General features: G+C 51.3%; 1 protein-coding gene across 2 annotated transcripts in view; it reads left to right on the forward strand.

Moving 5' to 3' along the window:
- Positions 1–6969: 6969 nt before the first annotated feature.
- LOC141169943 (uncharacterized) overlaps positions 6970–12970 on the forward strand; it is a 183256-nt gene continuing 177255 nt past the window's right edge. For both annotated transcript variants that reach the window (XM_073655132.1, XM_073655131.1), the window contains exon 1: positions 6970–7124. In XM_073655132.1, the coding sequence (XP_073511233.1) occupies positions 7055–7124 (70 nt within the window). In that variant the 5' untranslated portion in view covers positions 6970–7054. The remainder of the gene's footprint in view (positions 7125–12970) is intronic.

The following is a 12970-nucleotide window of genomic DNA, read 5'->3' on the forward strand; positions in this document are numbered from 1 at the left end:
AGAGAGTGAAGGCACCAGGAATCTGCTCCAGAGACAATCAGGTCAGCAGGAATCTGCTCCAGTAACAGGAGGTCATCAGGAATCTGCTCCAGAGACAGTGAAGGCACTAGGAATCAGCTCCAGAGACAGTGGGGTCAGCAGGAATCTGCTCCAGAGACAGGAGGACATCGGAAATCTGCTCCAGAGACAGTGAAGGCACTAGGAATCAGCTCCAGAGAAAGTTGGGTCAGCAGGAATCTGCTCCAAAGACAGGAGGGCACCAGGAATCTGCTCCAGAGAAAGTGAAGGCACCAGGAATCTGGTCCATAGACAGTGAAGGCATCAAGAATCTGCTCCAGAGACAGGGATGGCAACAGGAATCTGCTCCAGAGACAGTGAGGGCATCAGGAATCTGCTCAAGAGACAGGGATGGCTACAGGAATCTGCTCCCGATACAATGAGGGCACCAAGAATATTTTCCAGATACAGCAAAGGCACCAAGAATCTGCTCCAGAGATAGTGAGGGCATCAGGAATCTTCTCCAGAAACAGTGAAGGCACCAGGAATCTGCTCCAAAGATAGTGAGGGCATCAGGAATCTGCTCAAGAGACAGTGAGGGCATCAGGAATCTGATCTAGAGACAATGAGGGCATCAGGAATCTTCTCCTGACACAGTGAGTATATCAGGAATCTGCTCCAGAGACAGTAAGGGCACCAGGAATCTGTTCCAGAGACATTAAGGGCATCAGGAATCTGCTCCAGAGACAGTGAGGACAGAAGGAATCTGGTCCAGAGAAAGTGAGGGCACGGAGAATTTGCTCCGAAGACAGTGAGGGCATCAGGAATCTGCTCCAGAGACAGTGAAGGCATCAGGAATCTGGTCCAGAGACAGCGAGGGCACCAATGATATTTTCCAGATACAGTGAAGGCACCAGGAATCTGCTCCAGAGAAAGTCAAGGTACCAGGAATCTGCTCCAGAGACAGTGAAGGCACCAGGAATCTACTCCACGGACAGTGGGGGCACCAAGAATATATTCCTGATACAGTGAAAGCACCAGGAACCTTCTCCAGAGACAGTGTAGACACCAGGAATCTGCTCCAGACACAATGAGGTCACCAGGAATCTGCTCCAGTAACAGGAGGTCATCAGGAATCTGCTCCAGAGACAGTGAGGACATCAGGAATCTGCTCCAGAGACAGTGAGGGCACCAGGAATCTGCTCCAGAGACAGTGAGGGCAAAAGGAATCTGCTCCAGAGCCTGTGAGGGGTTCAGGAATCTGCTCCAGAGAGAGGAGGACATCGGAAATCTGCTCCCGAGACAATGAAGACACGAGGAATCAGCTCCAGAGACAGGAGTACATCAGGAATCTGCTCCACGGACAGGAGGACATCATAAATCTGCACTAGAGACAGTCAGGGAAGCAGGAATCCTCTCCACAGACAGTGAGGGCACCAGGGATCTGCTCCACTGACAGAGAAGGCACAATCAATTTGCTCCAGAGACAGTGAGGGCACCAGGAATCTGCTCCAGAGACAGTGAGGGTACCAGGAATCAGCTACAGAGACAGTGAAGGCACCAGGAATCTGCTCCACAGACAGTGAAAGCACCAGAAATCTCCTCCACAGACAGTTGGGGCACCAAGAATATTTTCCAGATACAGTGAAAGCACCTGGAATCTGCTCCAGAGACAGTGAAGGCACCAGGAATCTGCTACAGACACAATCAGATCATCAGGAATCTGCACCAGAGACTGTGACGGCACGAGGAATCTGCTCCAGATGCAGTGAAGGCACCAGAAATCTGCTCCAGAGACAGTGAGGACATCAGGAATCTGCTCCAGAGACAGTGAGGGCATCGGGAAACTGCTCCCGAGACAGTGAGGGCATCAGGAATCTGGTCCAGAGACAGTGAGGGCTCCAGGAATCTGCTACAGAGACAGTGAGGGCATCAGGAATCTGCTCCAGAGACAGTGAGGGCATCAGGAATCTGCTCCAGAGAAAGTCAGGGTACCAGTAATCTGCTTCAGAGACAGTGAGGGCATCAGGAATCTGGTCCAGAGACAGTGAGGGCATCAGGAATCTGGTCCAGAGAGAGCGAGGGTACCGAGAATCTGCTCCAAAGACATTGAGGGCATTAGGAATCTGCTCCAGAGACAGTGAGGGCACCAGAAATCTGCTCCAAAGACAGTGAGGACACCAGGAATCTGCAACAGTAACAGGAGGTCCTCAGGAATCTGCTCCAGAGACAGTGAGGGCATCAGGAATCTGCTCCAGAGACAGTGATGGCATCAGGAATCTGCTCCAGAGACAGTGAGGGCATCAGGAATCTGCTCCAGAGACAGTGAGGGCACCGGGAATCTGCTCCAGAGACAGTGAGGACATCAGGAATCTGCTCCAGAGATAGTGAGGACATCAGGAATTTGCTCTAGAGACAGTGAGGGCATCAGGAATCTGCTCCAGAGACATTGAGGACACCAGGAATCTGCTCCAGAGACAGTGAGGACACCAGGAATCTGCTCCAGAGACAGTGAGGACATCAGGAATCTGCTCCAGAGACAGTGAAGACATCAGGAATCTGCTCCAGAGACAGTGAGGGCATCAGGAATCTGCTCCAGAGACAGTGAGGGCATCAGGAATCTGCTCCAGAGACAGTGAGGACACCAGGAATCTGCTCCAGAGACAGTGAGGACACCAGGAATCTGCTCCAGAGACAGTGAGGACATCAGGAATCTGCTCCAGAGACAGTGAGGGCATCAGGAATCTGCTCCAGAGACAGTGAGGGCATCAGGAATCTGCTCCAGAGACAGTGAGGACATCAGGAATCTGCTCCAGACACAGTGAGGACATCAGGAATCTGCTCCAGAGACAGTGAGGGCATCAGGAATCTGCTCCAGAGACAGTGAGGTCATCAGGAATCTGCTCCAGAGACAGTGAGGGCTCCAGGAATCTGCTCCAGAGAGAGTGAGGGCATCAGGAATCTGCTCCAGAGACAGTGAGGGCACCAGGAATCTGCTCCAGAGAGAGTGAGGGCATCAGGAATCTGCTCCAGAGACAGTGAGGGCATCAGGAATCTGCTCCAGAGAGAGTGAGGGCATCAGGAGTCTGCTCCAGAGACAGTGAGGACACCAGGAATCTGCTCCAGAGACAGTGAGGGCACCAGGAATCTGGTCCAGAGAGAGTGAGGGCACCGGGAATTTACTCCAAAAACAGTGAGGGCATCAGGAATCTGCTCCAGAGACAGTGAGGTCATCAGGAATCTGCTCCAGAGATAGTGAGGACATCAGGAATCTGCTCCACAGACAGTGAGGGCATCAGGAAGCTGCTCCAGAGACAGTGAGGACACCAGGAATCTGCTCCAGAGATAGTGAGGGCATCAGGAATCTGCTCCAGAGACAGCGAGGGCACCAGGAATCTACTCCGAAGACAGTGAGGGCACCAGTAATCTGCTCCAGAGACAGCGAGGGCACCAGGAATCTGCTCCAGAGACAGCGAGGGCACCAGGAATCTGCTCCAGAGACAGTGAGGGCACCAGGAATCTGCTCCAGAGACAGTGAGGGCACCAGGAATCTGCTCCAGAGACAGTGAGGGCACCAGGAATCTGCTCCAGAGATAGTGAGGACATCAGGAATCTGCTCCAGAGACAAAGAGGGCACCAGGAATCTGCTCCAGATACAGTGAGGGCACCGGGAATCAGCCCCAGAGACAGTGAGGGCATCAGGAATCTGCTCCAGAGACAGTGAGGACATCAGAAATCTGCTCCAGAGACAGTGAGGACATCAGGAATCTGCGCCAGAGACAGTGAGGACACCAGGAATCTGCTCCAGAGACAGTGAGGACATCAGGAATCTGCTACAGAGATAGTGAGGACATCAGGAATTTGCTCCAGAGACATGTGAGGGCATCAGGAATCTGCTCCAGAGACATTGAGGACACCAGGAATCTGCTCCAGAGACAGTGAGGACACCAGGAATCTGCTCCAGAGACAGTGAGGACATCAGGAATCTGCTCCAGAGACAGTGAGGACATCAGGAATCTGCTCCAGAGACAGTGAGGGCACCAGGAATCTGCTCCAGATACAGCGAGGACATCAGGAATCTGCTCCAGAGACAGTGAGGGCATCAGGAATCTGCTCCAGAAACAGTGAGGACACCAGGAATCTGCTCCAGAGACAGTGAGGACACCAGGAATCTGCTCCAGAGACAGTGAGGACATCAGGAATCTGCTCCAGACACAGTGAGGACATCAGGAATCTGCTCCAGAGACAGTGAGGGCTCCAGGAATCTGCTCCAGAGAGAGTGAGGGCATCAGGAATCTGCTCCAGAGACAGTGAGAGCACCAGGAATCTGCTCCAGAGAGAATGAGGGCATCAGGAATCTGCACCAGAGACAGTGAGGGCATCAGGAATCTGCTCCAGAAAGAGTGAGGGCATCAGGAGTCTGCTCCAGAGACAGTGAGGACACCAGGAATCTGCTCCAGAGACAGTGAGGGCACCAGGAATCTGGTCCAGAGAGAGTGAGGGCACCGGGAATTTACTCCAAAAACAGTGAGGGCATCAGGAATCTGCTCCAGAGACAGTGAGGTCATCAGGAATCTGCTCCAGAGATAGTGAGGACATCAGGAATCTGCTCCACAGACAGTGAGGGCATCAGGAAGCTGCTCCAGAGACAGTGAGGGCACCAGGAATCTGCTCCAGAGATAGTGAGGGCAACAGGAATCTGCTCCAGAGATAGTGAGGACATCAGGAATCTGCTCCAGAGACAGCGAGGGCACCAGGAATCTGCTCCAGAGATAGTGAGGACATCAGGAATCTGCTCCAGAGACAGCGAGGGCACCAGGAATCTGCTCCAGAGATAGTGAGGACATCAGGAATCTGCTCCAGAGACAGCGAGGGCACCAGGAATCTGCTTCAGAGATAGTGAGGACATCAGGAATCTGCTCCAGAGACAGCGAGGGCACCAGGAATCTGCTCCAGAGATAGTGAGGACATCAGGAATCTGCTCCAGAGACAGCGAGGGCACCAGGAATCTGCTCCAGAGACAGTGAGGGCACCAGGAATCTGCTCCAGAGATAGTGAGGGCTTCAGGAATCTGCTCCAGAGATAACGAGAACATCAGGAATCTGCTCCAGAGACAGCGAGGGCACCAGGAATCTGCTCCAGAGATAGTGAGGACATCAGGAATCTGCTCCAGAGACAGTGAGGGCACCAGGAATCTGCTCCAGAGATAGTGAAGACATCAGGAATCTGCTCCAGAGACAGTGAGGGCACCAGGAATCTGCTCCAGAGATAGTGAGGACATCAGGAATCTGCTCCAGAGACAGCGAGGGCACCAGGAATCTGCTGCAGAGACAGCGAGGACACCAGGAATCTGCTCCAGAGACAGTGAGGACACCAGGAATCTGCTCCTGAGACAGTGAGGACACCAGGAATCTGCTCCTGAGACAGCAAAGACACCAGGAATCTGCTCCGAAGACAGTGAGGGCACCAGGAATCTGCTCCAGAGACAGTGAGGGCTCCAGGAATCTGCTCCAGAGACAGTGAGGACACCAGGAATCTGTTCCGAAGACAGTGAGGGCACCAGGAATCTGCTCCGGAGACAGTGAGGGCACCAGGAATCTGCTCCAGAGACAGTGAGGACACCAGGAATCTGTTCCGAAGACAGTGAGGGCACCAGGAATCTGCTCCAGAGACAGTGAGGACATCAGGAATCTGCTCCAGAGACAGTGAGGACATCAGGAATCTGCTCCAGAGACAGCGAGGGCACCAGGAATCTGCTCCAGAGACAGTGAGGGCACCAGGAATCTGCTCCAGAGACAGTGAGGACATCAGGAATCTGCTCCAGAGACAGTGAGGACATCAGGAATCTGCTCCAGAGACAGTGAGGACATCAGGAATCTGCTCCAGAGACAGCGAGGGCACCAGGAATCTGCTCCAGAGACAGTGAGGGCACCAGGAATCTGCTCCAGAGACAGTGAGGGCACCAGGAATCTGCTCCAGAGACAGTGAGGGCACCAGGAATCTGCTCCAGAGACAGTGAGGGCACCAGGAATCTGCTCCAGAGACAGCGAGGGCACCAGGAATCTGCTCCAGAGACAGTGAGGGCACCAGGAATCTGCTCCAGAGACAGTGAGGACATCAGGAATCTGCTCCAGAGACAGTGAGGGCACCAGGAATCTGCTCCAGAGACAGTGAGGGCACCAGGAATCTGCTCCAGAGACAGTGAGGGCACCAGGAATCTGCTCCAGAGACAGTGAGGGCACCAGGAATCTGCTCCAGAGACAGCGAGGGCACCAGGAATCTGCTCCAGAGACAGTGAGGGCACCAGGAATCTGCTCCAGAGACAGTGAGGACATCAGGAATCTGCTCCAGAGACAGTGAGGGCACCAGGCTGTTGATCTTACATGGATATTAGGACTATAAAACTTTCTCACTACTAATCTAATCCAATTAATAATTCACTCTCTAAAATGAGTTTGTTCATTTAAATGTCCAAAATGTTCCTTTTTTCTGCCACGCCTCTACCTTTATTTGTGTATATATTTTTCCTTTGCTCAGATACTTTGTGACACAATGACTGATATAGAGTCCTAAGAAGTTTCGAAAGCTTGCTATGTAACATCATTTATTTTATTTTTGTTAGCCATTAAAATGTCTCATATCTACAAGATTATCTTGTTTTTCCCACTGAGAGTGATCATATTTCAGCCCGCTAAGACGATACTAAACCCTTTTTATTTGAATGCAACTTTTTATTTTTTTCTGATAATTTTTCCTCTTTGATATTATTGTTTGAAAATCTATTTTTTTGCACATTTTTATCCCTGTGTTTGTGTCTTTTTTAAATGTCACCCTTTGATTTTTACATAATAATAAAAATAGTGAGAAGTTCTTCTAATTCTTCCTCTTTCTCTCATTAATTTTCCTAGATGGTGGTTTCTTGTATTTCGTGTTTCCTGTCACTTTCTCTTTTTCTTCTCTTTCTCGTTTCTAGGTTCATTATAATAATATTTTTGCTACTTTCCTTCCTCTTTTTATGCAGTAAGGTCTCTGTTCTCAGCTGGTAATCAGGACAGATATGGCTGATGCTGTGACTTACGCCGACCTAAGATTTGCTGAGGTCCCGCAAAGGAAGAAGAAACTTTCCGGTAAGTTAATTTCTTCTTTATTAGCATCCATACAATCTACAGATTAAGAAACATTTAGCAAAAATGTCTACAGTCTCATACTCAATAAACCAACACCCCCATAGGGGTGTGTTGTATTGAAAGTTCCACACGGCAAGTGTAGCAGGTTCAATACATACCGCAACATATATCTCATAAGAAAAACATGTATATGAGAACCACATAGATATATTAACCATATCAACTCTTTATTTAGAAAAATTACCCAAACGTTAAAATCACATAAAAGACATATAAACAGTGAATTAATCACTAAATGACATCAGCATAAATATCTAATCATTCTTCAAAGTCTAGTATTGATATTATCATCCTTGTTGAATTGGGCCCATAAACCATATTGGACCAAAAATATATAAGGCAATCCAAAGTGATAACTTTGAGAGGATGTGGTGCCAATCCCAGGTGCCAAAAACACCCGACGTACGTTTCGGCTTGCTCCTTCTTCTGGGTCATACTGGTAAGAGCAGGTGACGGGCCCCCTGGGCCGTGTGCGAAGGAATACCCGGAGCCGGATCTCTGTGTAATATCAGGGGTTGTAGTCTCCGTGGCGGCGACCCGGTCCCGTGGCTCAGGGTGGTCAAACCAGTGGCGGATCTGTTTACTTGGTTTTTAATGTTGAAATGTCCGACTACGACACCCGTGGATTGCGGTCACTGAGAACCGCCGCTGTGGGGCAGACCGCTGAGGCTGATGTTGTGTGCGCAGTAGAGGGTAGTATAACTCCTCACGGGAGGAGTATAGCATCAGGGCAGCTTGTGTAGATGGTGAGGGTTGTGGTGCATGGGCGCAGCAGAAATGACTCAGAGTCCGTGCAGTGCAGTTCAGGGTCTTTACTGTTGGTAATGAAGAAGGCCCTGCTGGGAGTACTGGCTAACATTAGAGGCCTGGTCAGTCTGTGAGAGTACAAGAGTCCCCCTGGCCAGGTGGAGGCGTAGGCCTTCCCGTCTGACTGCACTCTTCCTGGCTACCTTGCTGTAGTCGTGTAGTAGCCCACGTCCCTGAGTGTACCGTGTGGTGCTCACCCGTATGGCTGGTGACTTGGGGTCTTCGGTTCCTTCCGCTCCTCGATGGCGGTGCCGGTCCCTTGCGTGTGACTGAGCCTCCGGGCTTTCTATGGCCAGAGGACCTGAAATCCCCTGCCAAGTGGTTTCTGCTGCTGGATGTGGATATCCTCGCAGCCTCGGACTCCGGTGTCCGGTTCTCTGCGTCTTCGGCCAGGACGAGCTCTGCTAGCTCCAGTCCCTGGTCTTCAGCTCCTGTCTCCTACAGAGCTCCTTGCTGCTCCTCTGTCCCTTCCTCTGGAACTAACTAACTAACCCCGCCCCAGTTCCAGTTTATAAAGGGCAGGTTCCTCCCCTCCCTGGACTGGGGCAGGAGGCGTTGCATGTAATAGTGCTCCTGACCAGGAAAACCCATGCTTGCTCTCAGACATGGTATTTCTACCACTGTGGCAACCAGACCCCCTGGGGTGCCACATTCCCCTCTGGTAAATTTTAGTACTCCGGGATGAAACACATTTTATGAAAACATACATAACAGGGTATAAGTAATAACACATCAACATATGTACAAGGAGTTCAGTTTTTATAGGTCACGGTGCTTCCGTAACCAGGTGTCCATGTCACCCAAGATGTATTTTGAGGGACCCGTCCCAAACCCTCCACGTAGGCCCTGGGGTGGCTACAGGGCATCGATGATCCGGCGTTGGACCACGTCTTCAGTCACCTCCACGTGTTTTTGTTCTGTGGTCTGGCACAAAAGGGGCACTTAACAGGTGCAACTATTTACAAGGTACAGTTCCGGTTATTCATTGTCCATAACCTGTCAGTCCATAAACCCTGTCGGGTAACTTGAGAGACATAGTTATTATTCATGCAACAAACCTAAAACATTTCAACATTTGCAATATACAGGTAGATATCATCATTTTTTTCTAGATTCTCCAGCGAGCGGGCTTCTGACCTCCAGTGCTCCTGGTGGACCTTCGTAACACACTATCTGGTGGTGTTCTTTCTGAGTCCCCTGTTTCCACCCCTTGTGTAGTGGGCTCGCTAGTGTCTGCACTACAGGTGTTTGGAGATGTTACGGGTAGGTTGGGCAGCTTTCTACGTACTCGTTGGCTTACCACGGGCATGGCAGGCTCACTACTAGCAGAGGGTTGATTCTCCTGGGCTGCTGGTATGGAATCTTCTGCCTCCGGGGCCGGTTTCTCTCCAAACACTACTTGCTCTTCTGTAGGCCCTTGCGGGGCTGGCTGGAGAAAGGTAAGGATGGGTACCACAATAGTGTTGTTAATTTGTGTCCAGGACCGGGGAAATTCTCCGAGTACTATACTGACCATTTCTTCCCTTTCCTCTGCGGGATGAGGGCTATCTTGGTCTTCATCAGTGCTTTGCAGCTGCTCAGGACACTTCTTCAGGTGGTCTCTGGAGACAGTGGCTGTGGTCTCTCCTCCATCCTTACTGATAACACATACTTTCGGATTTTCATGGCTTGAGGGCAGTACTGTGTATGGTTCTTTCTCCCACTGGTCATCCAACTTATGGAGCCGCCTCTTTCTCTTCAAGACCTGCTCTCCAGGTACCAGGGGAACAGCGGGAGTATGCTGGTTGTAAGTCCTCTCTTGCCTTTCTCTTGCTTGAGACAGACTTCTCTCAACACTCTCCTGCACTTTCCGGTACTGTTGCTGCCGTTCTCTATCCCAGTCTGCCTCTGGCGAGGTGTCCTCGGGTGTCAGGACTTCCATATCCAGGTCAATAGGCAGCTTACCAGGTCTTGCTCTCATTAGGTAAGCCGGGGTGCAGTTGGTGGAATTTACTGGGATGTGGTTATACAAGTCCACCAGATCAGGCAGTTTTTCAGGCCACAGACTACGTTCTTCCAGGGGCAACGTTTTCAGCAAGTCTATCACCACCTGGTTCATCTTCTCGCATAATCCATTGGTTTGGGGGTGATAAGGCATTGTCCTTATCTTCTTGCAGCCATACAGGTTGCAGAACTCCTGGAAGACCTCCGCTTCGAAGGCTGGACCTTGGTCAGGCAACACTTGCTCCTGATACCCGTGTGGACGGCAGAAGTGCTGCTGGAAGGCTCTTGCTGCTGTCTGAGCTGTTAAGTCCTTGACAGGGACCACCACCAGGAACCGGGAGTAGTGGTCTACAATGGTGAGGGCGTAGACGTACCCGGACCTACTTGGAGCCAGCTTCACATGGTCCAGGGCTACCAGTTCTAGAGGCTGATTGGTGATGATGGGCTGCAGGGGAGTCTTCTGGCTGGCATGGTCCTTTCTTCTTAGGTTGCATGGGCCGCAGTCTCTGCACCATCTCTCAATGGCCCCTCTCATGCCTAGAACCGTTCACGCAACAGGAACTCCAGCTTCTTCCATCCAAAGTGCCCTGCTCTGTCGTGGTATGCCTCCAGGACCATAGCCGCGTCTCGTCTCGGGACCACTACCTGCCAGGTCAGCTCATGTGTCCGGGAGTTGACAATTCTCCGGCACAGCTTCCCCTTGTAGAGAAACAGTTTACTCTTCTCATTCCACAGCTGTTTGGTGTCTTCCGGAGCATCTGGGTCAATCCGGGCATCAGCCTGTGTCATCATCTCTTTTACCAGGCGGACGGCTGGGTCACTGACTTGCGTCTCCGCCCAGCTGTAGTGGGGTAAGGGATTGAACGTGGCAGAGTGCTTGTCCCTTACACAGTGGGAACACTGGGTAATCCCATGACGGTGGAACGCAGGGAGTTCAATCTCTTCCAGTTCTTCTGGATCTTCCCCTCCGTCCGGCAAGTTTGGCATCCTGGACAGGGTGTCTGCGTTGGCATTTGTGCGTCCCGCCCGGTTTTGGATGGTGAACTCATAGTTGGACAGCCGGGCCATCCATCTTTGCTCCAGGACACCAAGTCTTGCAGTGTCCAGGTGTGTCAACGGGTTGTTGTCGGTGCATGCAGTGAACTTGGCAGAGGCAAGGTAATGTTTGAAACGTTCCGCCACTGCCCACACCACTGCCAGGAACTCTAGCTTGAAGGAGCTATAATTCTCAGGGTTTCTCTCTGTGGGCCGTAGTTTTCGGCTGGCGTAAGCGATTACCCGTATTCTGCCCTGCTGGATCTGGGATAGTACGGCTCCTAGCCCGATGTTGCTCGCGTCCGTGTGGAGAATAAAAGGCTGGCCAAAATCAGGGCAAGCCAGGATCTCATCCCCCGTGAGGGCCATCTTCAGCTGGCGGAAAGACTCCTCTTCCAGCGTGACCCACCTGAAGGGCGGCTTCTGATTCTTGGTCTTTGACTGACCTAACAGGAGGTCTTGCATAGGGGCTGCCATTTTGGTGAACCCGGGGATGAATCTTCGGTAGTAGCCTACCAACCCGAGGAACTGCCGCACTTCCTTTATGCTGGAGGGTCTTGGCCATTCCTTAATCACCGTGATCTTATCAGGGTCTGGAGCACTCACCACGTCAGCACTCACCACGTGTCCGAGGTACTGTACCTTTGGTTTCAGTAGATGACACTTGGAGGGTTTCACCTTTAGGCCGTAGCCTGCCAGGGCATCAAACACCTCTGCCAGGTGTTTCAGATGGTCCTCATATGTTTTGGAATACACAATGACATCGTCCAGGTATAGCAGGACCGTCTCGAAATTCCTGTCCCCCAGGCAGCACTCCATCAACCGCTGGAAGGTTCCTGGTGCGTTGCAGAGCCCGAATGGCATACAGTTGAATTCACTGAGACCCATCGCGGTGGTGAACGCGGTCTTCTCCTTGTCTGCCTCTGCTACAGGAACCTGCCAGTACCCGCTAGTAAGATCCAAAGTGGAGAAGAAGTTAGCAGACTTTAAATGCAGCTAAAGATTCCTCTATCCTAGGTAACGGGTACGCATCTTTGTGTGTGATACGGTTGACCTTTCTGTAATCTACACACATTCTCATGGTGCCATATTTCTTTTTCACAAGAACTAGTGGACCTGCCCAGGGGCTACAGCTGTCCCTGATTACCCCAGCCTCCTTCATTTCTCGTAACATTCCCTTGGCATTCTGATAGTGTGCAGGGGGTACAGGTCGGTATCTTTCCTTTATGGGTGGATGGTCTCCTGTGGGGATGTGGTGTTCTACCCCCTTTACTTGCCCAAAGTCTAGTGGGTGTTTGCTAAAGACTCTTTCGTACTCCTGCACCACCCGGTAGACTCCCTGTTTTTGGTGTGAGGGAGTGGAGTCGGTGCCCACATGCAGCTTCTGACACCAGTCTTCCATTTGTTTCTTAGAGCCGTTAACCTCCTCTGGTTGAGATGGAGGCTAGGGTTCCACTGCCTTTACAGAGTTTTGGTTAACGGTGAACAATTTGGCTAGAGTGGCATACCGGGGCAAGTATACTTCTCTTTCCCCAATGTTTAGGATGCGGACGGGTACCCTCCCATGGCGTACATCGACCACCCCCCATGCTGTCAAAATAGTGGGCCTACTGTCTGAGTAGACGGGTTCTACCATGGCTTGGTAGTCCCTTCCTCTTAACCCGATTGCAGTCCGGCACCAGATCATCATCTCACTTTTTGGGGGCATGGCGATAGGGAACGGGTCACTCATCCTAACGCTACCAATCTCACCACCAGACAGTTCTACCTGTTGCCTTTTCATCAGGGTTCTGATCTCTTTTTGTAGGACACGCAGCTGGCTGGAGCTGGCGTTCACCGCAACCTGCTGTAATATGACAATTATCTCTGCAAGACAATTTTCAATAACATTAGTACCCAAGGTTATCTTAGGGTGGCTTTCACGACCGTCAATGTCCACAATAATCAGTCCTTGCGCTGGC

The sequence above is a fragment of the Phyllobates terribilis genome, unplaced genomic scaffold, assembly GCF_046119375.1.
Source record: "Phyllobates terribilis strain yellow unplaced genomic scaffold, ASM4611937v1 Scaffold_1__5_contigs__length_1240528914, whole genome shotgun sequence".
Lineage (NCBI taxonomy): Eukaryota > Metazoa > Chordata > Amphibia > Anura > Dendrobatidae > Phyllobates > Phyllobates terribilis.